The sequence below is a fragment of the Sparus aurata genome, chromosome 5 (genome assembly GCF_900880675.1).
Source record: "Sparus aurata chromosome 5, fSpaAur1.1, whole genome shotgun sequence".
NCBI lineage: Eukaryota > Metazoa > Chordata > Actinopteri > Spariformes > Sparidae > Sparus > Sparus aurata.
In genome coordinates this window covers 19,623,359-19,641,106 of record NC_044191.1, presented here as the reverse complement: position 1 = coordinate 19,641,106, position 17,748 = coordinate 19,623,359, and the positions used below count along the sequence as shown (strand labels likewise).

The following is a 17,748-nucleotide window of genomic DNA, read 5'->3' as shown; positions in this document are numbered from 1 at the left end:
TTGAGGCAGGAACAGTTGTTGTTTAATATTAACATTTTCAATAAACCTTCCTGTCATAAACACATGATTAGGATCAGTCTCCAAACGACGAATGAGACATGAAAACATTTCAGTCTTTGAGTTTTCTGATGTTGAGTAAATCCTCCATCCTGGCAGCTTTTCTCTCATAACCATTAAAACATATTCTGAGGAAGATCTGCACCAAACTATCAAGACTCCCACATAAAACCACCTCTAAACAACTGTGTGAACAATGACCTTTGACCTGGAGGTTGCTCAGCAGTCAGTGTAACAACTAAAAGTGCAGATCTGCTGCCGACTCTGAGACAAAAGCTGCACACACTGTTAATCTACTGTTCAACACCTTTCCACTGTCAGTACAACATGAATTATTGTCACTGAATCAACGCGTTGTCTCTCAACCTTCACCACATGTTGACAACAAGATGTAAACTAAGCATGTTGATAAATGCGTTGAAGCTTCAGAGCGGCCCATGAGGCCTCTGAACCGAGCCATTTTCTGGATCCAGTTTGTCATGACACACGAGGCAGCTGCTCACTGGAAGACCGACTCATCCAAGATGTCCTGGATTCAGAAGCGATCCACTGATGTCGTCACACTGCTGCTGCTGTCGCTCATGATGATGTAACTGATTTGTATTTTAACAGTGAGATGTTTGGATGTAAAGTGTGTGGTGGGAGAAAAGAGAAACTGGACTAATACAGATACTTCTTTTGATCAAGCTGTGCAGCTGACAATAATATTCATGTCAATAAGTGACAGAAAGTGGAAATAAAATGTCCAGAGTTCAAAATGAGCAGGCTGTGAACAAAATGTTTTCTTTGTCTCCATCTTGTGGTGGCTATACAGTTTATGTTATATTGTCGTCTAAAAACAACATGCTTCTGAGCAGGATATTCAGTTATGATGTAAAATAATTGATTTGTATCATGTTTAATCGTGAATAATACAACACTGTCTCAGTATATTTTTTAATCTAATTCAATGTATTTACTCATAAAATCTTAATTGTCTTTCAAAAGTGACAATTAACTTTTTAATTGAAAGCAGTGAGGTTTAAACTTTTTTAGTGTTTTTCAAGAAAACCACTATGGATCGGTATGTCAGATAACAGAAAAAGTAAAAAAAAAAAAAAAAAAAAAAAAAAACCATTTCTGTGACCGTCGACATAAAATCAGATCTGTTTCATAAACAATAATAAGTGTGATGGTGATTTAGAGTGTAACGATCAAGATACAGTGACATTAAAGGTAAAATTTGTCAAAGTTAATTCACATTCCTGAGCATCACAGAGAAATATCAGTCTGACAGATTTTGATATCAGCAGTTTTGGCATAACCAGCATTTCCAATACTGAAATATGTGAAGAGTTTCTCAGTGAAAGTGTCTCTGTGAGTGGAGATGTGAGTCATGTCTTCAGGGTCGTAGAAGGACACCTCCCCCCTGTCATAGTCCAGCTGGACTCTGATCCTCTGGAGACTCTTCTTCACTATGACAGTCTCACCAGCACCATTATTGTATTTTCCATCACCATGCGATAAACACCAGATTCCATGTTTTGCTGAAGCAAATCTCTCTCCCTTCCTGTCAACTGACTCTTTAGCCAAACCTACAGTCCAGTCAGGATGATCTCCCACCTCCACCTCCCAGCTGTGTTTCCCTGAGCTGAAGCCCTCAGAACCAAAAACAGTGGAATACTTAGTGAATCTCTCTGGATTGTCAGGAAGCTGCTGCTTTGTGTCTCCATATCTCACACTGGTCAGATCATCAGACAGATGGAGCCAGGGGTTTGCAGTGTTTGGGTCCAGAATGACAGGACTGAAGTGGACCTGGTCCTTCATCTTCTCCCAGACTCTGAAGGACAGGTTGCCCAGGTGTTCGGCCACATCTATCAGCGCTCCTGAGACCAGCTGTGGATCTGGCAGTGAGCACTGGACTCTGGCTCTGGTCTGAGTGGCTTTATAACTGCTGAGGAATGGCACGTTGTGTTTCTGCAGCTCTTCTTCAACAGCACAGATACTGTCTGACAGAGAGGAGAGCTGCTCCTCAATCATCTTCATCTCTCTGCTGACAGTCTTCCCCTTCTGCTCCTCTTCCTCCCTCAGAGCTGCCAGTCTGGACTCCTCTTCCTCTTTCAGGAACTGGTGGAGCTTGTTGAACTCTGCTCTGATCTGCCTCTCTGTGGACAACAGCTGCTTCTTGGAGTGTTCAATCAATTCACTGTATGTTTTCTCCACTTGTTTGCATTTGTTCCTCTTGTCCTGTAGAGACTTTAAGTCAGATTTCAGCTGCTCCTTCAGCTCCCTGACTGTTGGTTCTATAGGAACCACCTTGTGACCGGCATGGTGAGGAAAGTCACACACATGACACACAGCTCTATCTTCATCCTCACAGAACAATTTAGGCTCTTCTTGATGTTTACTACACACCACCTCCACCTTCTTCTCTCCTTTTTCTGTCTCGGGTGATCCAGATTTCTGTCTCCCAGCAAAGGAGTCAGCCAGGTCCTTTAGAGCAAAATTCACCCCTGGAAATTCCTTTGAGGATTTTCTTTTACAAATGGGACACTTTTTGTTTTCAGCTTGTCCCCAGAATTTTTTCAGGCAGCTTGAACAGAAGTTGTGGTTGCAGCTCAGAGACACCGGATCTCTGAAAGTCTCTGAACACACATGGCAGCTCAGGAAACTTTCAAGAACAGAATTTTTCTCATCCATTTGTTATTGAAGCTATTTTTCACAGCAGGACTCACCAGGTTTCTGGCTTTTCAATTGATTGCTTCAAATACTCCAATCGTGTGTTTTCCTGCAGAGATCTGACACCCTGTAATGGCGTCTCAGCTCTGTTCAACAATGTCAAATCTAGTTTTCACTTTCTTTTACAAGACTCACAGGTTCAATTATTAACAGCAGGAAATGTTGTCATGTCATGTTGTCACCAGCAGATGGAGCTGTCAGGATGTCATTCCTCTTGCTTCAGAACAAGTCTTTCACAATACAGGAAGTTGTTTAACAACATTACAACATTTTTTATTCATCAGTCAAAAAAGAAAGGTGGTAAAAAGGCATTTGTTATGAGATCAACTACCCAGAAGTATAAACAAGTACAGATGAAATAATTAGTTAGTTATGTAGCCTACATTTTCCTTATTATATCTGTAGCAACATTTTTCAGTGCAGTACTTTCACAGTGTGGGAATAAGTACTTTTACTGCAGTGAAGGATCTGAGTGCTTCATCCACCTCTCACTGGATCAAACACCTTACTGTTTGGTTTGTGCTAGTGTGGAAGCAGTGCCTTAAAGCAACACTGATCATCCTAAAAGAACAGAAAGAAATGGATTTGTTATGAGATTCTAACTACCCATAAGAATAAGCAAGTACTGATGAAATAATTTGTTGATTTCTTTTCTTAATAACAATCTGTTTATTCAGTTTTTCATAATAACGATTAGTTGATTAATTGGTCAGTGAGTTGTGATTCTGACTGCATTTTGTGACTATTTTTTTACAAACCACAAAAACAACTACATTCCATAGATATAACCATAACTATAACTATATATATATAAAACTATAGCTATAACTATATATATATATATAGAGAGAGAGAGAGAGAGAAATAGAGAAATAGATAGATAGATAGATAGACAGATAGTTGTTTTTGTGGTTTGTAAAAAAAAAAAGGGAAATAGTTACAAAATGCAGTCAGAATCACAACTCACTGACCAATTAATAACTTTCTGTAACTATATATATATATATATATATATATATATATATATATATATATATATATAGTCCATCCATCCATCCATTTATCCATTGTCTGTAACCGTTTTATCCCTTTTATGGGGTCTCTGGGGTTGTTGCGGGAGCAACATCCAAGCTGTCTCTGGGCGAGGGTTAGGGTACACCCTGGACAAGTCGCCAGCTCATCGCCACGCAAGGTGCCAGCCGCACATCAGGAGCAATTTTGATTTCAGTATCTTGCTCAAGGACACTTCGACATGCAGCTCAGCTCAGCCCGCAGCTGGGATTTGAACCTGGGATTATAACACTATATATAATAACTGTTACATTTGTATGCAGCTAATCAATAAATGCAATACTTTATGTAGCCTACATTTTTTCTGATTATATCTGTAGCATCATTCTTCAGTGCGGCACTTTTACTTATAATGGAGTACTTTCACAGTGTGGGAATAAGTACTTTTATTGCAGTGAAGGATCTGAGTACTTCATCCACCTCTCACTGGATCTAACACCTTACTGTTTGGTTTATTCTATTCTACTATGTAGAAGCAGTACCTGAAAGCGACACTGGTCATCCCAAAAGAACAGAAAGAAGAAGGGAAAGAAAAAAAGGAAAAAGAGAAAACACCGGATCACATGACCGCCTTCGTTATTTCCTGCAGCAGCAGCGGCAGCCTCTCCGCTCCTCGCCCTGCCTGCCTGCCTGCGACAGCACAGCAGTGGTGTGGTCGCGCTGAACGCACGCTAACGGAAGGAAAAAACACTCCACACGTAGTGAAGGCCTCTGCCAAACTGAAAGCTCTGTTTCAGTCACAGCGACGACGGATATAAACTGACACACACATATATATTTTTTTTCTAATCTCAGTCGCTCTTTTTTTATTTGGTAGCGTTGTAAAAGGCCAGTCCTCATAATGGCGACAGCTGCGGTGTCTGCCCCTGCTGGCTGCGGCCCCAGCCCCGGGTCGGGAACGGAGCTGGTCCGCGGGCAGGCCTTCGACGTCGGGCCTCGGTACAGCAACCTCTCCTACATCGGGGAAGGAGCCTACGGGATGGTGTGGTAAGACTGTGTTTACCTACCTAACATTTTACATGTTGTTCGGAGTTTACACCTTGTTTTATCAGCCTGATGTATCGCTAGCTAACTTACATATTTTCCGTTGAAAACAACTAGTTAATGTCATGTTTTAGCTAGCAAGCAACAGTGTCAGCCCAGTGTTAGTGAAGACGGGGTCCGTGTGCGAGGAAGGAAGATCAAATCACGACTTTCTCTTTTCTTTTTTTTCAGTTCACGTTAGGTGGCATTTTGTGTTGTAATCATCACTGACGAGAAGTCGCTGTACTTTAGCTGGAAGTGTATTTGAAGTACCACAAACTTGCATCAATGGGGCACAGGTTGTTGTTTTTTTACATTAAAAGTAATTTGCTTCGCCTTAGGCTCTCATATTCTACTCTTAAATGTCACAGACAGTTTAGAAACTAAACACGTTTAGTGTTTCGCTAATACTACTTCTGCAACAGGTAGCGCAGTGAATTGATCTGGTTGTATATGTACTGCTGTAAGTACTTCACAATTTAATCTAGAAGTAATACTAGCCTACACCTTATTTGTTCTTCAATATATTATCACCCAAAAAATTTCCATGGCAGCTGAAACATAAACTATGTTTAGTTTATGTAGGCGATATTTGCATAATATGCCTGAGAATGCATTAAAGGAGTACCTCAAGGGGTTTTCCTTGTGCATCACATGAAACTGATTGCAGGTTACACACTGTATGAAGACATTTATGTGAGGTACCCATGATGATATGCTACCCGGGAGGCAGCAGAGGATAAACTCCTCAAGACGCAATTTATTACGTCTTAATGTTGTCTTCATTGTGTAAATTTGTGGTATTCATTCTTCTAAAAGTTTGCAAAGTAAATCTGATTTGAGTTGAAGTCAAATCCCACCCTCTTCTCTAAAAGCACTAAATCTTGTTGTTTCTGTAGCCTGTGGTAATGTAGTTGACCTTAAATGTGCACACTGTACTGTATTACATAATATTTTGTCCTTGTGTCAAACAACAGCAGCGTAGTTTTTTTCTCCTCGCTGTGTTGAGAGGAGCTGTGTTTTTTTCTAAGAACACCGATCTGAGACATCGCCTGCCTACAGTTTAGAGCCACAGCGGGTTGTTGAGCATCTTTTAGTCTGCAGAATGGAAAACCCACCAAAAGCACACAGCCAAAACTGTTACATGTATGATCCCCATCATCAGTTGAGTGGTACACTGTAGCTCAAGGCAAGCAAACCAGATGAAATACAGTTCACCATCAAAGCACCAGTGTTGGAAGGATGTTCAGTTGTAAAGAGTTGTTTGTGAGGTTGTTCTAGCATGAATACTACTTCAGGAAAGTGTTCTGAGTCTGTAAAGTGATGGTCAGCTAAAAGCTTGGCCATGTTTCAACCTTTTGAATCTTTTGAACACACAGTTGGATTTTGTTGCTCTCATCCGTAGTCTCGCTCCGAACTGTTTTGCATGGTTCTTGCATAGGTGATGTTAGAGGTTAGCGGTGTCTTTTTTTGGTGACCGGTTTGCAACATAATTTGCAAAGTATTCTGGTCCGAGACAGACTTTTCTTGACCATATCAAGTTTATGCAAAATAAGTGTTCCCCTGATTAGGTACGATTCCTGGTTTTGTATTGGCTTGTTGAAGTCCTGTTCTGTTTGGAGTGTGGCCATACGCTGAAAAATATTGCCTTAAAGAGAATTGGCAACATAATGGAGTAAACGATAATTTGGCTGCAATGATTGTTTTCATTGTCGATTAATCTGTCCAGTATTTCTTGATTAATTGTTTAGTTGTTTGGTTTATAAAATGTCAGAAAATGATGGATAACGTTGATCAATGTTTCCCAAAGCCCAAGACGACTTGCTCAAATGTCTTATTTTGTTCTTAACCCAATGAAATTTTATTAACTGTCATTGAGGAGTTAAGAAACTAGAACATATTCAAATTCAGAAGCTGGAAGAATTGCATCATTACAGCTTTAAAAAATAATAATCACAATATGAGCTGGTCAAAATGTTTCTGTCGTTGCCAAAAAACAAACAATAACTGAACAAATGGCAACAAAAAGTGTAGTTGAACCGTTGGACTGGGAACTAGTCAGCTTTGACCATTCTTCACCTGATTGCCTTGTTTTACGGGCATTTTGGTCCCATGGGACGTTTGTCGCAATTATTTTGATCCAAAGCTCCAAACAGATTGGCCATCTGTGAAGTTAGGCCTTTGGGAACAACAGAAGAATGAACGCGGTCAACGTTTGTACTAAACATGCTGTCATTAGAAAAATTTGATATTATAGGTATGATCAGTTTCTGCAATGTCCTACCTGAAACTCAGCTCATACAAAGTACTGTTTTGCAACAAGTAGGGCCTAAAGCTAGGCATTGCATCATCTTAGCCACCAATTATTCTTGATTTGTGTGTGAACTCGTGGGATTTTTAAAAATTTGTCACAGGCTTAGTTCCCATTACTGGGGTGTTTCTGCACATAACCTCTCAGAGATCATCTTTTTGTGAAACCATGTGGGCAGCATTGACGTTTAATCCTTGAACCTTCTTGTAATGAAGTTTATTTAAACTGAAACTGGGCCCTAAGTTTCTTTTGTTATCAGTGCTGCCAGCTTGCCAGTGCTTTCGGCTATTGTTGTTCCAAGGTTGACACTGATTATTAGTAGAGCTGCAACAATTAGTTATTATCAAGCTTTTTGACTTTCAATTTTTTAGTTGCAGCCCTATTTAGAAATTTGTATACAATTGAAGTGAACAAGAGAGTCACAGTGTCAAACTTTAGAATAACCATTGTCTGATGTTGAAGCATGTTGTGACCAGATTATTTTAACTTTGGAAAGTTTGAATCCAATTATTTGTTTAATTTGGGCAGGTTTGAACTGTGATTTGCAGGTCACATCAAATAATTGAGCTTTATTGCTTCAATTCTAGTTTTATAACTATAGATTATCTTCCAATGGAAACAACGATACAGTATATTGTTGAATAGCTACAGTACAGCACCCAAAAAACCTTTTTAGTTAAACAGTCATATTAAGATATCTCTCATTTCCTGTCATCACCGATGATAGATTAGAGCAACAGGCACAGACAGGTCCATCAAGATTGACTTAAGTTACAGGGACTGGATTTGTATTGGTTTTGGCTCCTAGTGATGGCAAAATCTCTAAGCCAGCAAAATGTCAGGTTACAAAAACTTTGTGTCGATTAAATGTGATCTTTTTTTTTCTTTTGCAAGTCCTGTGAGACTAAATTTGCGAAAACTTTAAACTGTGGTGACTATATAATTGTAGAGAGCATTGTGGTTTATTTTCTGAGGCTTTGTTGTGTTTTTTTTCTTCTCTTTTTTTCATAAGAGTGATTCCCCCTTTCTTTGTTCAGTAACTTTTTTCAGCTTGTAGACCTTAAGGGACTGTCCTGACTCCATACTACCAGCAAAAACAGTATTCTGTCCGTTTTGCTGTGATCTTCTCTCATGTTCATGTAAAAGCCCAGTTCTTTACTTTGGTGTTGTTTCTGTATTTTTGGTTTGCTCAAAGGCAGTTGGAGTGGGCGATGTGTCAGCCTCAGCCTCCTTGCACTCTTCTTGCTGCGTTCTTCTCGAGACCTGCAGATTTGAGTCAGTTGGTCATGTTGCTTTGATGTGCAGCAGCCAGAGAAAGTGGTGCAGTGTGTACTTCAGACATCCCTTGGTTAGCATCTGAATTATTTTTAAATCTCATCAGGAAGTATTTCTTGACAATGCTTGATGAATGCAGCAATGTGCACTTGCTGCATTCATTAAGCAATATGAGACAGAAAAGTTGGCTTTATGGTCATATTTTATTGTGAACATTTTATGCAAAAACACTCACTTCACACATAAAGGTTTATCAGAAACAATAAAAAATGCACAAGACATTTTTAAAGCTCAGAAATCATTTGCAAAATCTTCAGTGAGTCAGATTGATTTAAAGAAATTACAAGCTTATAGCATGGTGATACATTTTTGCAGTGATGCAAATAAACGTCTATAGATCTACACAGAGAGGTTATAGCATACTTAAAATGGTATTGCCGATTGGTAGATCTGTCTTCCTGTTGGGAAACTGTTTGTTTGGAATGTATTTTTTCATTTGATTGAACAGTCTATGGCTCCACAGTTAGTCATAATGCAATTCTGAAAATGTGATTAAGTGCGATACCCACATTGCATAAACTACTTTTGATAAAGCTAAGCTGTGTAACAAAACAGCATGTAATGAAAATTGTAGTTTGTTACAGACCCCAATAAATGTCACATCATCATGATTTTATTCACCTTGTTGCTGAGATAGTGACAGTTGTGATGCAAAAATAATCATTCCCAAAAATCATGTATAATATTGCAAACAATGCACATCCCAACCCATTAAAGGTAAGCAACACTGAATGAATTTTCTGGGTACCTAAACAAATATGTACTAAAACATAGGGCCTACTAAAGTCAGGCTGCATTAAAGATTTACATTCACATGCATTTAAAGTAATATTGCTGTCTCCATTTCCTGCTTTCTTATTTTCAGTGTCTCATGAAACTTGTTTGTAACTGAATAAGTGAAACCACTTTGTCAGTGATTCTCAGACATTACTGCAGGGATTGGGACAAGAGCATCATTTGTTTAAGACACACCTTCAAGCAGGTAGACCAGTTGTGAGGAAAATGTCAAAACTGAGTAGAGCCAGGCCGGCAGATATACTGGAAAGGCGGCACAAGTGTGTGTGAGTTAATTTCGAAATGTTTAGAAAACATTGATAATGTTAGTTTCAACATTGACAAAACAGTTTTCTCTTGTCGGCTTCCAGTCTTGTCAAATATGACCTGACAGCAATCACTTATTAACAAGGTATCACAACTGTGTCTGTGGAGTGTTCTACAACAATTTGTTTTGTCACCAAAAATTGATCCAAAATCCCTCTTTAGAGTTTATGTTAACAGAGTCAAAATCCAGCTCTGCTTTTTGGTTGCATTGACAAGTGTGCTGGAGAGTAGATTTTGAGTATTTTTGATAAAGGTGAATCTTTATTAAAATCTTTGTTAGCACTCTTGGCCATGGTTACCCTTTTTGAAATGGTCACAGGTGGTTTATGTTGTAATGATTGTGTAAATCTAAATAGGATTAGGAAGGACAGTGAATTTAAAATCTGTCTATCTTGTCAGTGAAGTTAGTTACAGCCAGTAGACATAAAACATGTACAATGAAGAGTATGAAGTTGTTTGTACAAGGATACGTGTGGTGGTTGATATGTTTTACAGAGCTTTAAGAACATAATCTGGTTGCGTTTTACTGCATGATAAGAGGGCAGTCGAAAGTGAGGCACGTCTGTGTCATTTTCAGAGTATGCCTATTTTTGTTTTCAATAGCCTCTTGTTGACTGTAAGGTTGTTGCATGTCAGGGCTTTCCAGTAGCTGAGGGCTGCGCAGATTGACGGTGCTCTGAGCCTCTTAACACGAGCCTCAGTGCGTGCACACTGTCTGCTTACACAATCGTGAGATACAATATCACCCTCTGTGATTATTCAGAAGCTGTGGCATACTCTTATTCTTTTCAGCCCACCCACCTGAATAGTTAGATCATGGAGGAATGCTGCTGAAGTGGCCTATATTCATATAAAGTTTTATTCCTAAAATGGTTGGTGGTTATCAGACAGGTTCCATCTTTTGGCCACGTTAATGACAAAGCGGAAGAAACAGAACAATTGGATGGCAACGCATTGCTTCTAATTGGAAACGTTTCTGGTGAAAAGGCTTAAACCCTAAACCTGATTCTGATATCTTGACTGAGGATATCCAGTACCAATTCATTTCCAATGCTTTCTTTTTTCCAAATTTATAATCTGTATACTGCACTGCATGGAGCTAATTAGTAACCTTTCCGATGTGTGTTATTTTGTCACCAGCAACTGCTATGGCACTAAACGCTCAGCTGGCAGCCTGCTCAGACTGATTGTGCAAACTGAGGAGCCCATGGGTTTGTGTTGTAATGCCAATTGAAAGACATCGAAAGCTATCAGTTCATTTTTTATTTATTTTTTTAACAGAGCTCAATGTGATGTCCTAAGATAACTTGTTTTGACCATCTAATTGCAGACCAAAATTGAACAATGTTATGTTTGCAGTGATAAAACAGAGAAACCCAACAAATACTTACATTTGAGAAGTTGAAAATGCATTTCGTAATTAACATTTAAATTTGGATTTAACTTTATAGTTTTAACACAGTTGTCGTGAAATACAGTGTAGGCTACTCCTTGGCAACAAAGTGCCATTTAACATGTGTCATGTCACATGTTGTCATTAACACCACACCTGAAATTACATTTCTTTGTAATTCCTTTCCTCCTCTGGTGACTCCTTATCTTGATCTCGACTCCTTGACCTGCCTGATTCTCAGACGTCGCTGATGCTTTGCTTCATTCTGCCATGAGCCGTCCTCTTGAAATGCCACCGTGGCGCCCATCTCCATGGCAACCACTCTGCCTCTGACATCAGTACCACCACTCCACAGCCAATGGGAAAGGCAGGGAGAGAATGAGAGCCTTGACACTCTCAAATCCTGTTGTGCAATTCAGAAGGAGATGTAATTTGTGTCATTTGGGTGATTACGCCTGCCAAGACGAGCACAATGACTTCTGGTTCAACAAACAAGTAAAACAGTCATGCACACTGCTGCGTGTTGCATTGAAACTGATATCGATGTTCATCATCAAAACCTGACGGATGCATTTGATTACTGAGCTGTTTTTTGCATGATGGCTTTAATGTGTTGCATCCACACATTTCTCAGGAAATGGACTGACTGAAAAGAGCACAAACCCCTTTGCTTAACCCACATTACACAATATGAATGTGTTGTGGTCTGTGAGGGGAAAAAACAGTGACAGTGATGACATGCAAAGTAACATTTGCAGAAGTGGTCAGACGGCTTTGATTATATCTGTTGGACTCATTTTTATATCAAAGCATTCTTGCAACAGTCAAGCTTCCATCGGAATCAGCACACACGAGTGCTGTTATGAGTACTACGCTTTTTGAGTCATCTTTAAAGTGAAGTCGTGCTCCTTTTGGACACAAAACAAAAAAGGTTAAATCTGCATCACTGACAGACTCAAGGAGGGCCATCCTACATACTTATTCTCTCACGTCTCTCACGTTTTTGTGAATTTTTTCTGCAGTCTCAACTGTTGTGCATTGTTAAAGCACCGTCAAGATGAGCCACTTATTTGCATATAAATGATATATTTTTACGCCGTTTTTTGAAAACTTTGTTGTTGAAGCAGGATGGGCCTACTGCCCATTTTGTCTAATGTTAGAACTTATAAGCTTAAGTTACTAATCACCATCGTGGTTTGATAAACAACAGTTAGCAGACAGACAAGAGTCAGCAGACAGATGTGGCTGATTTACCTTGTGGCATCTAGAGAAATTCTGTCAGGATGAACAGCTTTTTTTAATTGAATTGTTAAGTGTATGAATGCCACTGCCCAAGGTGAGCGCTTTTTAAATGTTTATTTTGTCCGCTCCAGACCAAAAATTTGAAATATAATATTACAGAAAACCAGCAAATCTTCATATTTAAGAAGCTGGTATTAGAGATCCTTCGCTATTTTTGCTTGATTAAACTACAGCTAAGTAGGGCTAAAACAAGTTACTAATCTATTTATTCTCAGTGTATTTTTGATATTAATTGCCTGGTCTTTGAAATGTTAGAAAATTGTGAGAGAGGCCATTTTACAATTTCCTAAAAGCAAAGCTTTTGTGCTAATTGGTTATTGTCATTCAGGGATACAAGAGGATACTTCGTGTAATTGGCAGAATTTTGATGTATGCAAAATAAAACCAAGTGAGTCAGAATGTAGAGACTCGACTGACGATGGAATCTACGACCTTGCTGATAACGAGCTCAAACAGATACCAAGGTCAATGTGTTTGGTCAGCACCTGAGAGCTGGAGGTTATACAGCAGTTCTGTATTGCAGTGGCTGAGTGCTTATAGGCATAGAAATAAATAAAAAAAGAGAGGGGGGGATAAGTGCTTTTTGTAGGAGGGATGCTGTACTTCACATTAGACAAGACTGTACAGTATTGACGATGTTTTTACCCCGTGTGGGTTACACTGCTTTCACCACAGATGGGCCTCAATCCGCAAACCTGTGTTTAACATAAATGCTCACACTAAACGCTAAGGAACACGTTATTGACCAGTGGATCATTTTAGAGTCGTCTTACCTTTTTAGATTCCACAAAGAGGCCATTTAGACTCATCATAAAATTGTTTTGTCTGTCAGACCTCTCTCACAGTGGACACAGCTGTTATTTACACATCATTTTCTTTTATATGCCAGAAAGGTTCTCTGCATTCATTATGTCGTTCAACTGGGTGTGTAACCAAGTTTAAATTTAGCTTTTAAGGTGAATGAGGTATATACATTTAATCTGATGTCATGCTAGTTGCTGTGATGAAGGATTCAAACCTAAAAATGTAGTAATCCTTAAAGACAGAAAAAGAACACATTTTTTTGCCAAAATGTATTTTAGTCAGCTAGAAAAGTCATCCGTATTTAGCAGGATTGTTTTCAATGCCATCTCTGTTAAGCCAGTTGGGTAATCCAGTTGCTATTTGAAAAAATTAGAAAAGTGAAAAGGCTCCAGCTTCAATTATACTAACTGAACAATAATTCATATTAAGTGCTAATGCGGTCAATACATTTGATACATCACATATATGCTCATAACAGAGACAGTAAAGGAACCAGGAGAGGGGAAATTAAGTTCATTTTTCATCGTTCACATTCAACTGCAACATGTAAACCTTTTTTTCTTCTATGAATGTTAACAAATGTTCTGTAATGACTCTACTTCATAGCTGTAAGTGGCTTAATTATAGCCAATATCTCACTTCTTCCAAAAGTATATTGTATATTTCCATGCTTGCACAAACACTGACATTTACCATTGTTGTCATAAGTACAGATACTATAATTAGTAAGAAATCATATGAAAGGAAATGGATTAGCCACGCAGTAAGCTGCCTGAACCTTGATGAATCTTTGTGTCATAATTAGCCGTTAAACGTTTGTCTGTTAACCACCAAGGATATTTTTGACCAGTTATACATGTCGGTCAGTAGGTTTGCTGCTAGTGGCTTCACCAGCTGCCAGTCTGAGGTAAAAAAATAAATAAGTAGAATTAAGCATGCTTAACAAAGCTTGATGTGGGAACATTTGCTACAGAAAGGCATCAAACTAGAACATAAATTGTGTGACCCTGGCTGCGATGTCTAAGGATGCTGGTAGCCAGAGATGACGTCGCTGTTCGCTGTGGGTAGAAAGTGTGATGCATGCGGTCTATTTGAGACTGATATGCTGCCAGTCAGTGTGGTAGAGGGCGAGGGACTTCACAGAGCTAGTTTGGTACCTCAAGCATGAGTAGGTTATGTCATGGAAAGCTACTGTGACTAAACACACTGAAAAATAGTTTGAGAGAAAGAAGGATGGGCTTAAAGCCAAGCTAGCCAGAATATATAGAATTCTATTACATAACGCAATTCAGACTTTGTACACAGATTGTGGAGGATGAGTTGAAACATCTCTCAGCCTCAGTAAAGAAGCTACTCCATAGTCTGATGGTAAGGCAACAAATAACAGGACGGTGGATGGACTGTGGCTGGAGTGGGTGTTGTCTTTTGTAATGCTTGGGCTCTGTGCAGACACCTCATCTAACTGATGTCACTGATGCTCTGCTGATGGGTACCAGTGACTGGCAGTTTTAATCACCTACTGCAGAGCCTCCCTGTCCTGGGCCGTGCATGAACCATGCTGGTTTTGATGAGAAAAAAAAACAAAAACTGGGCAGTGTTACTAAGGTAGGTTTTTAGCGTAATTTTTGTCATTGTGTGTTTTCCTTTTATAAAGGCTGAAAACAAAACACGAAACAGACCCAGTAAAGTTAGTCAAGGTGCCTTATCAATGGCTATTCACGTCTGTTTCCCTCACAAAGGCAACGTGGCATCATAAATCATCAAAGACTTGTTTGTGCGCCAGTATTTTATTTATGTCCTTTGTTTTTAACACCGGGGTGATGGAGCAAAGCTAGTTTGGGAACTTCGTAGAGGGGCTCTTGGAATCACAAACACCTCACAGTCACCTTGCCAAAAAATTATGATTGGGTTCAGTACACAGACAAATAGGAAGTTATATTATGGTAACCAGCAGCCCAAAATGCAGGCAAATCTGTAACATTTCTCATGGATAAATCTATATGTGAACAAATGTTCAAACAGAATTTATTTTTGTTTTTTTTCTGCTTGTGTCAAATTGTGAGTTTACTTGGCTAAAGACCTGATGGTTAAAAATCTTTTTTCTATACACAGAAACCCATATTTTGAGAACTTTTGTAGGCAAGCATTAGTTAGGGAGTGAACCTCTCAGTGACCGCAAATGACACATAGTGAAAAGTTCAATTGATTTCTGTGCAGAATCAAAATGAATAATACAGATGCATCATCAAATGTAGAATAAGTGACTGACAATACATCAGTAGTAAGTAGATTATTGATTGGTCTATATAGATAAGAAACAATGAGAATATGGGGGGATACAAATTTTGGTAGCAGCGTCCTTGAATTATTGTTCAGTTTATTTTCTTGATTAGCAAATGCATTTGGTATGTTAATTGTATCGCAAAAGTGCCCACTACAGCCCCTCAGACAAAACAAGACATCAAATAAACAAACTTGGGCTCCAACAGTCCAAAAGCCAACGATATTCACTATACAGTTACAACAAAACACAGAAAAGCCCCACATTGGAGAAGTTGAAACCAGACAATCATTTAGAAACCTTTGCTTACATAATGACCAAAACAGTTAATTGTGATTATCAGAACTGTTGCCGATTAATTTCTGCCCTATCAACCAATATGTTTTGCTGTAACAAAAATATAATGACAGCAAGTGATTAATAAACCCTTCATTAAATGTATTTTTTTTTATATCATATGAGATTTTGACTTATATTTGTATTGCTTTAGATCTTTTAATTTGTATAACACTGGATATATCATCAATATATCAAAAGTGATAAAACTGAATGTTATTGTAACACATTGAATTATCATGGATGTGATTGATGACCTCCTGTGATTGTACTGTAAATGGTATAATCCAAAGACCCTCTAATCCTACAGTGAATTGCTTCATGCAACAAACGGTCTCACTGCACGCCAGCTTGAAACTGTTTGAAGTCAGTCTCTCCAACCTGACACTTCAGCTCATGCTTCCTTTAAAGCCTCAGCAAAGCGTTGGACTCTGCAATGTCTGTCTATGTTAAGTCTGGACATTCATATCTGCACTTTGTCGGTGCGCATCGGCCTGTAGCATAGGGATTTTTTCCCCTTCTTCCTTCAACCCAACCCCTTTTACATTGTCATGGTAACAGCCCTATTGCATAACACATCGGCTGCAGTGTAAAGCCTTGTATTCCCATCTCCTTGGAAACTGAACCCCCCCTCCCTCTGAGCTTCTTCCTGAGCACTGAGCATGCTCACAAAACAATACAGAAGCAGAGGAAACAGGAAAGGCATCTCGGAGCAGATTCTCTCCCCTCTTGCATCCAAGAGCCTGCAGCTGTTATTGTCACAAGTGCATCTTTATTAAGTAAGGCACAGCCATTAAATTAAAATCATAAACAGTAGCATGAGTAGAATGTATCAAGCAAGTCACCTGAAGTTTGAGACCAATCAAAGCCTGTGTGGTGGGGGGGGGAGTTAATTACCATGGCCTTTCTTATTAATATAGTACTGAATGAAATGCAGGCAGTTTGAAATATTTTCAGTTATTTATCATTAGTTGCATAGCATGGACAGAGAGAGACTTTATCCACATTACATACAGTGTAATTCATAAATGAAATGTGAAATGTATCATCACTGGGCCACATTTTCCTAATAATGCTTGTATCCCTTATTCTCATTTCACTGTGACACAGTAGACCAATACACCATGCTTCACCTCAAACACAAACGAGCGTATCTGTCATTCACACAAGCAGCGTGACCCGGTACTGCACAAATGCTACCGAGGCCTATGTTGCAATTGATACATGGTATTGTCTGAAACTAGGCTATATCTTGTTCGAAAATGTATTGATAGATCTTAAAAAGTTATTATACTGCCCAGTCCTACCTGCAAGATTGTATCTTTCTTCATTATTGTAAAAAAATGTCCATCACAGCTAGATAAATATGCAGACCCAAAACCATGTTCACACATGCACTGTCACCCTGAAATTCTCTGAGATTACCTGGAGGAGCTTTTCAGTTTAACTTAGTATTAAACAGACTGCCCTAGTCCAAAGTCTTTGATGTCGGATTGAGCACATTTGTAGAGCAGGTAATTGTCTGGAGGATTCCATTGAGCGAATGGGCTTGTTGTTGATGACGGTGATGTTGCACGCTTATAGCTGCATCATACTCTTTTCTAGGGCTGTAATCTCCTAGTCGACTGGTCGATACGTTCAGGCTCGACCAAAGTTCTGATTGGTTGATTTTTGGCGTGTTAATTACATGCTGCTGTGGCAGTACGTAAACACGCAGCGGGTCCTCTCCATCCCAATGCTGTGTGTCCTGCATATGGCATATTTGACTTCATCAGGAGGAAAGTACCAAGTGCTCATAGGGGTGTTTTCAGAGCACCCCTGTTTCGCAGCTAACAGTGTGTCTTCAGAACACCCCCCTTGTAGGGATGTCACGATTACAGTTTTCCTTAGTACGATTTTTGTCAGAGAATTTATCACGATATTACGATAATCACGTTTATTATGCGTTGATTGATTTCACAACTCTATTCATATGTAAAATCACATGAACACTCCTTGAAGGTCTTAAAGTTTTCT

The 17,748-nt window shown here is 39.1% G+C and overlaps 2 protein-coding genes across 2 annotated transcripts in view; one reads left to right on the top strand and one right to left on the bottom strand.

Moving 5' to 3' along the window:
* Positions 1–2,747, bottom strand: LOC115581207 (nuclear factor 7, brain-like). The gene has a single exon (XM_030416117.1). The coding sequence runs from the start codon at positions 2,734–2,736 to the stop codon at positions 1,309–1,311; it is 1,428 nt and encodes a 475-aa protein (XP_030271977.1). The 5' UTR covers positions 2,737–2,747; the 3' UTR covers positions 1–1,308.
* A 1,659-nt stretch (positions 2,748–4,406) lies between these two features.
* The window catches only part of mapk1 (mitogen-activated protein kinase 1), a 29,678-nt gene continuing 16,336 nt past the window's right edge, over positions 4,407–17,748 (top strand). Inside the window, exon 1 of the mRNA XM_030416637.1 lies at positions 4,407–4,833. Coding sequence (XP_030272497.1) covers positions 4,688–4,833 — 146 coding nt within the window. The 5' untranslated portion in view covers positions 4,407–4,687. The remainder of the gene's footprint in view (positions 4,834–17,748) is intronic.

What these genes read in the sequence shown, in the direction of transcription:
- LOC115581207 (XM_030416117.1), bottom strand. Translation starts at nt 2,736, where the DNA reads ATGGATGAGAAAAATTCTGTTCTTGAAAGTTTCCTGAGCTGCCATGTG.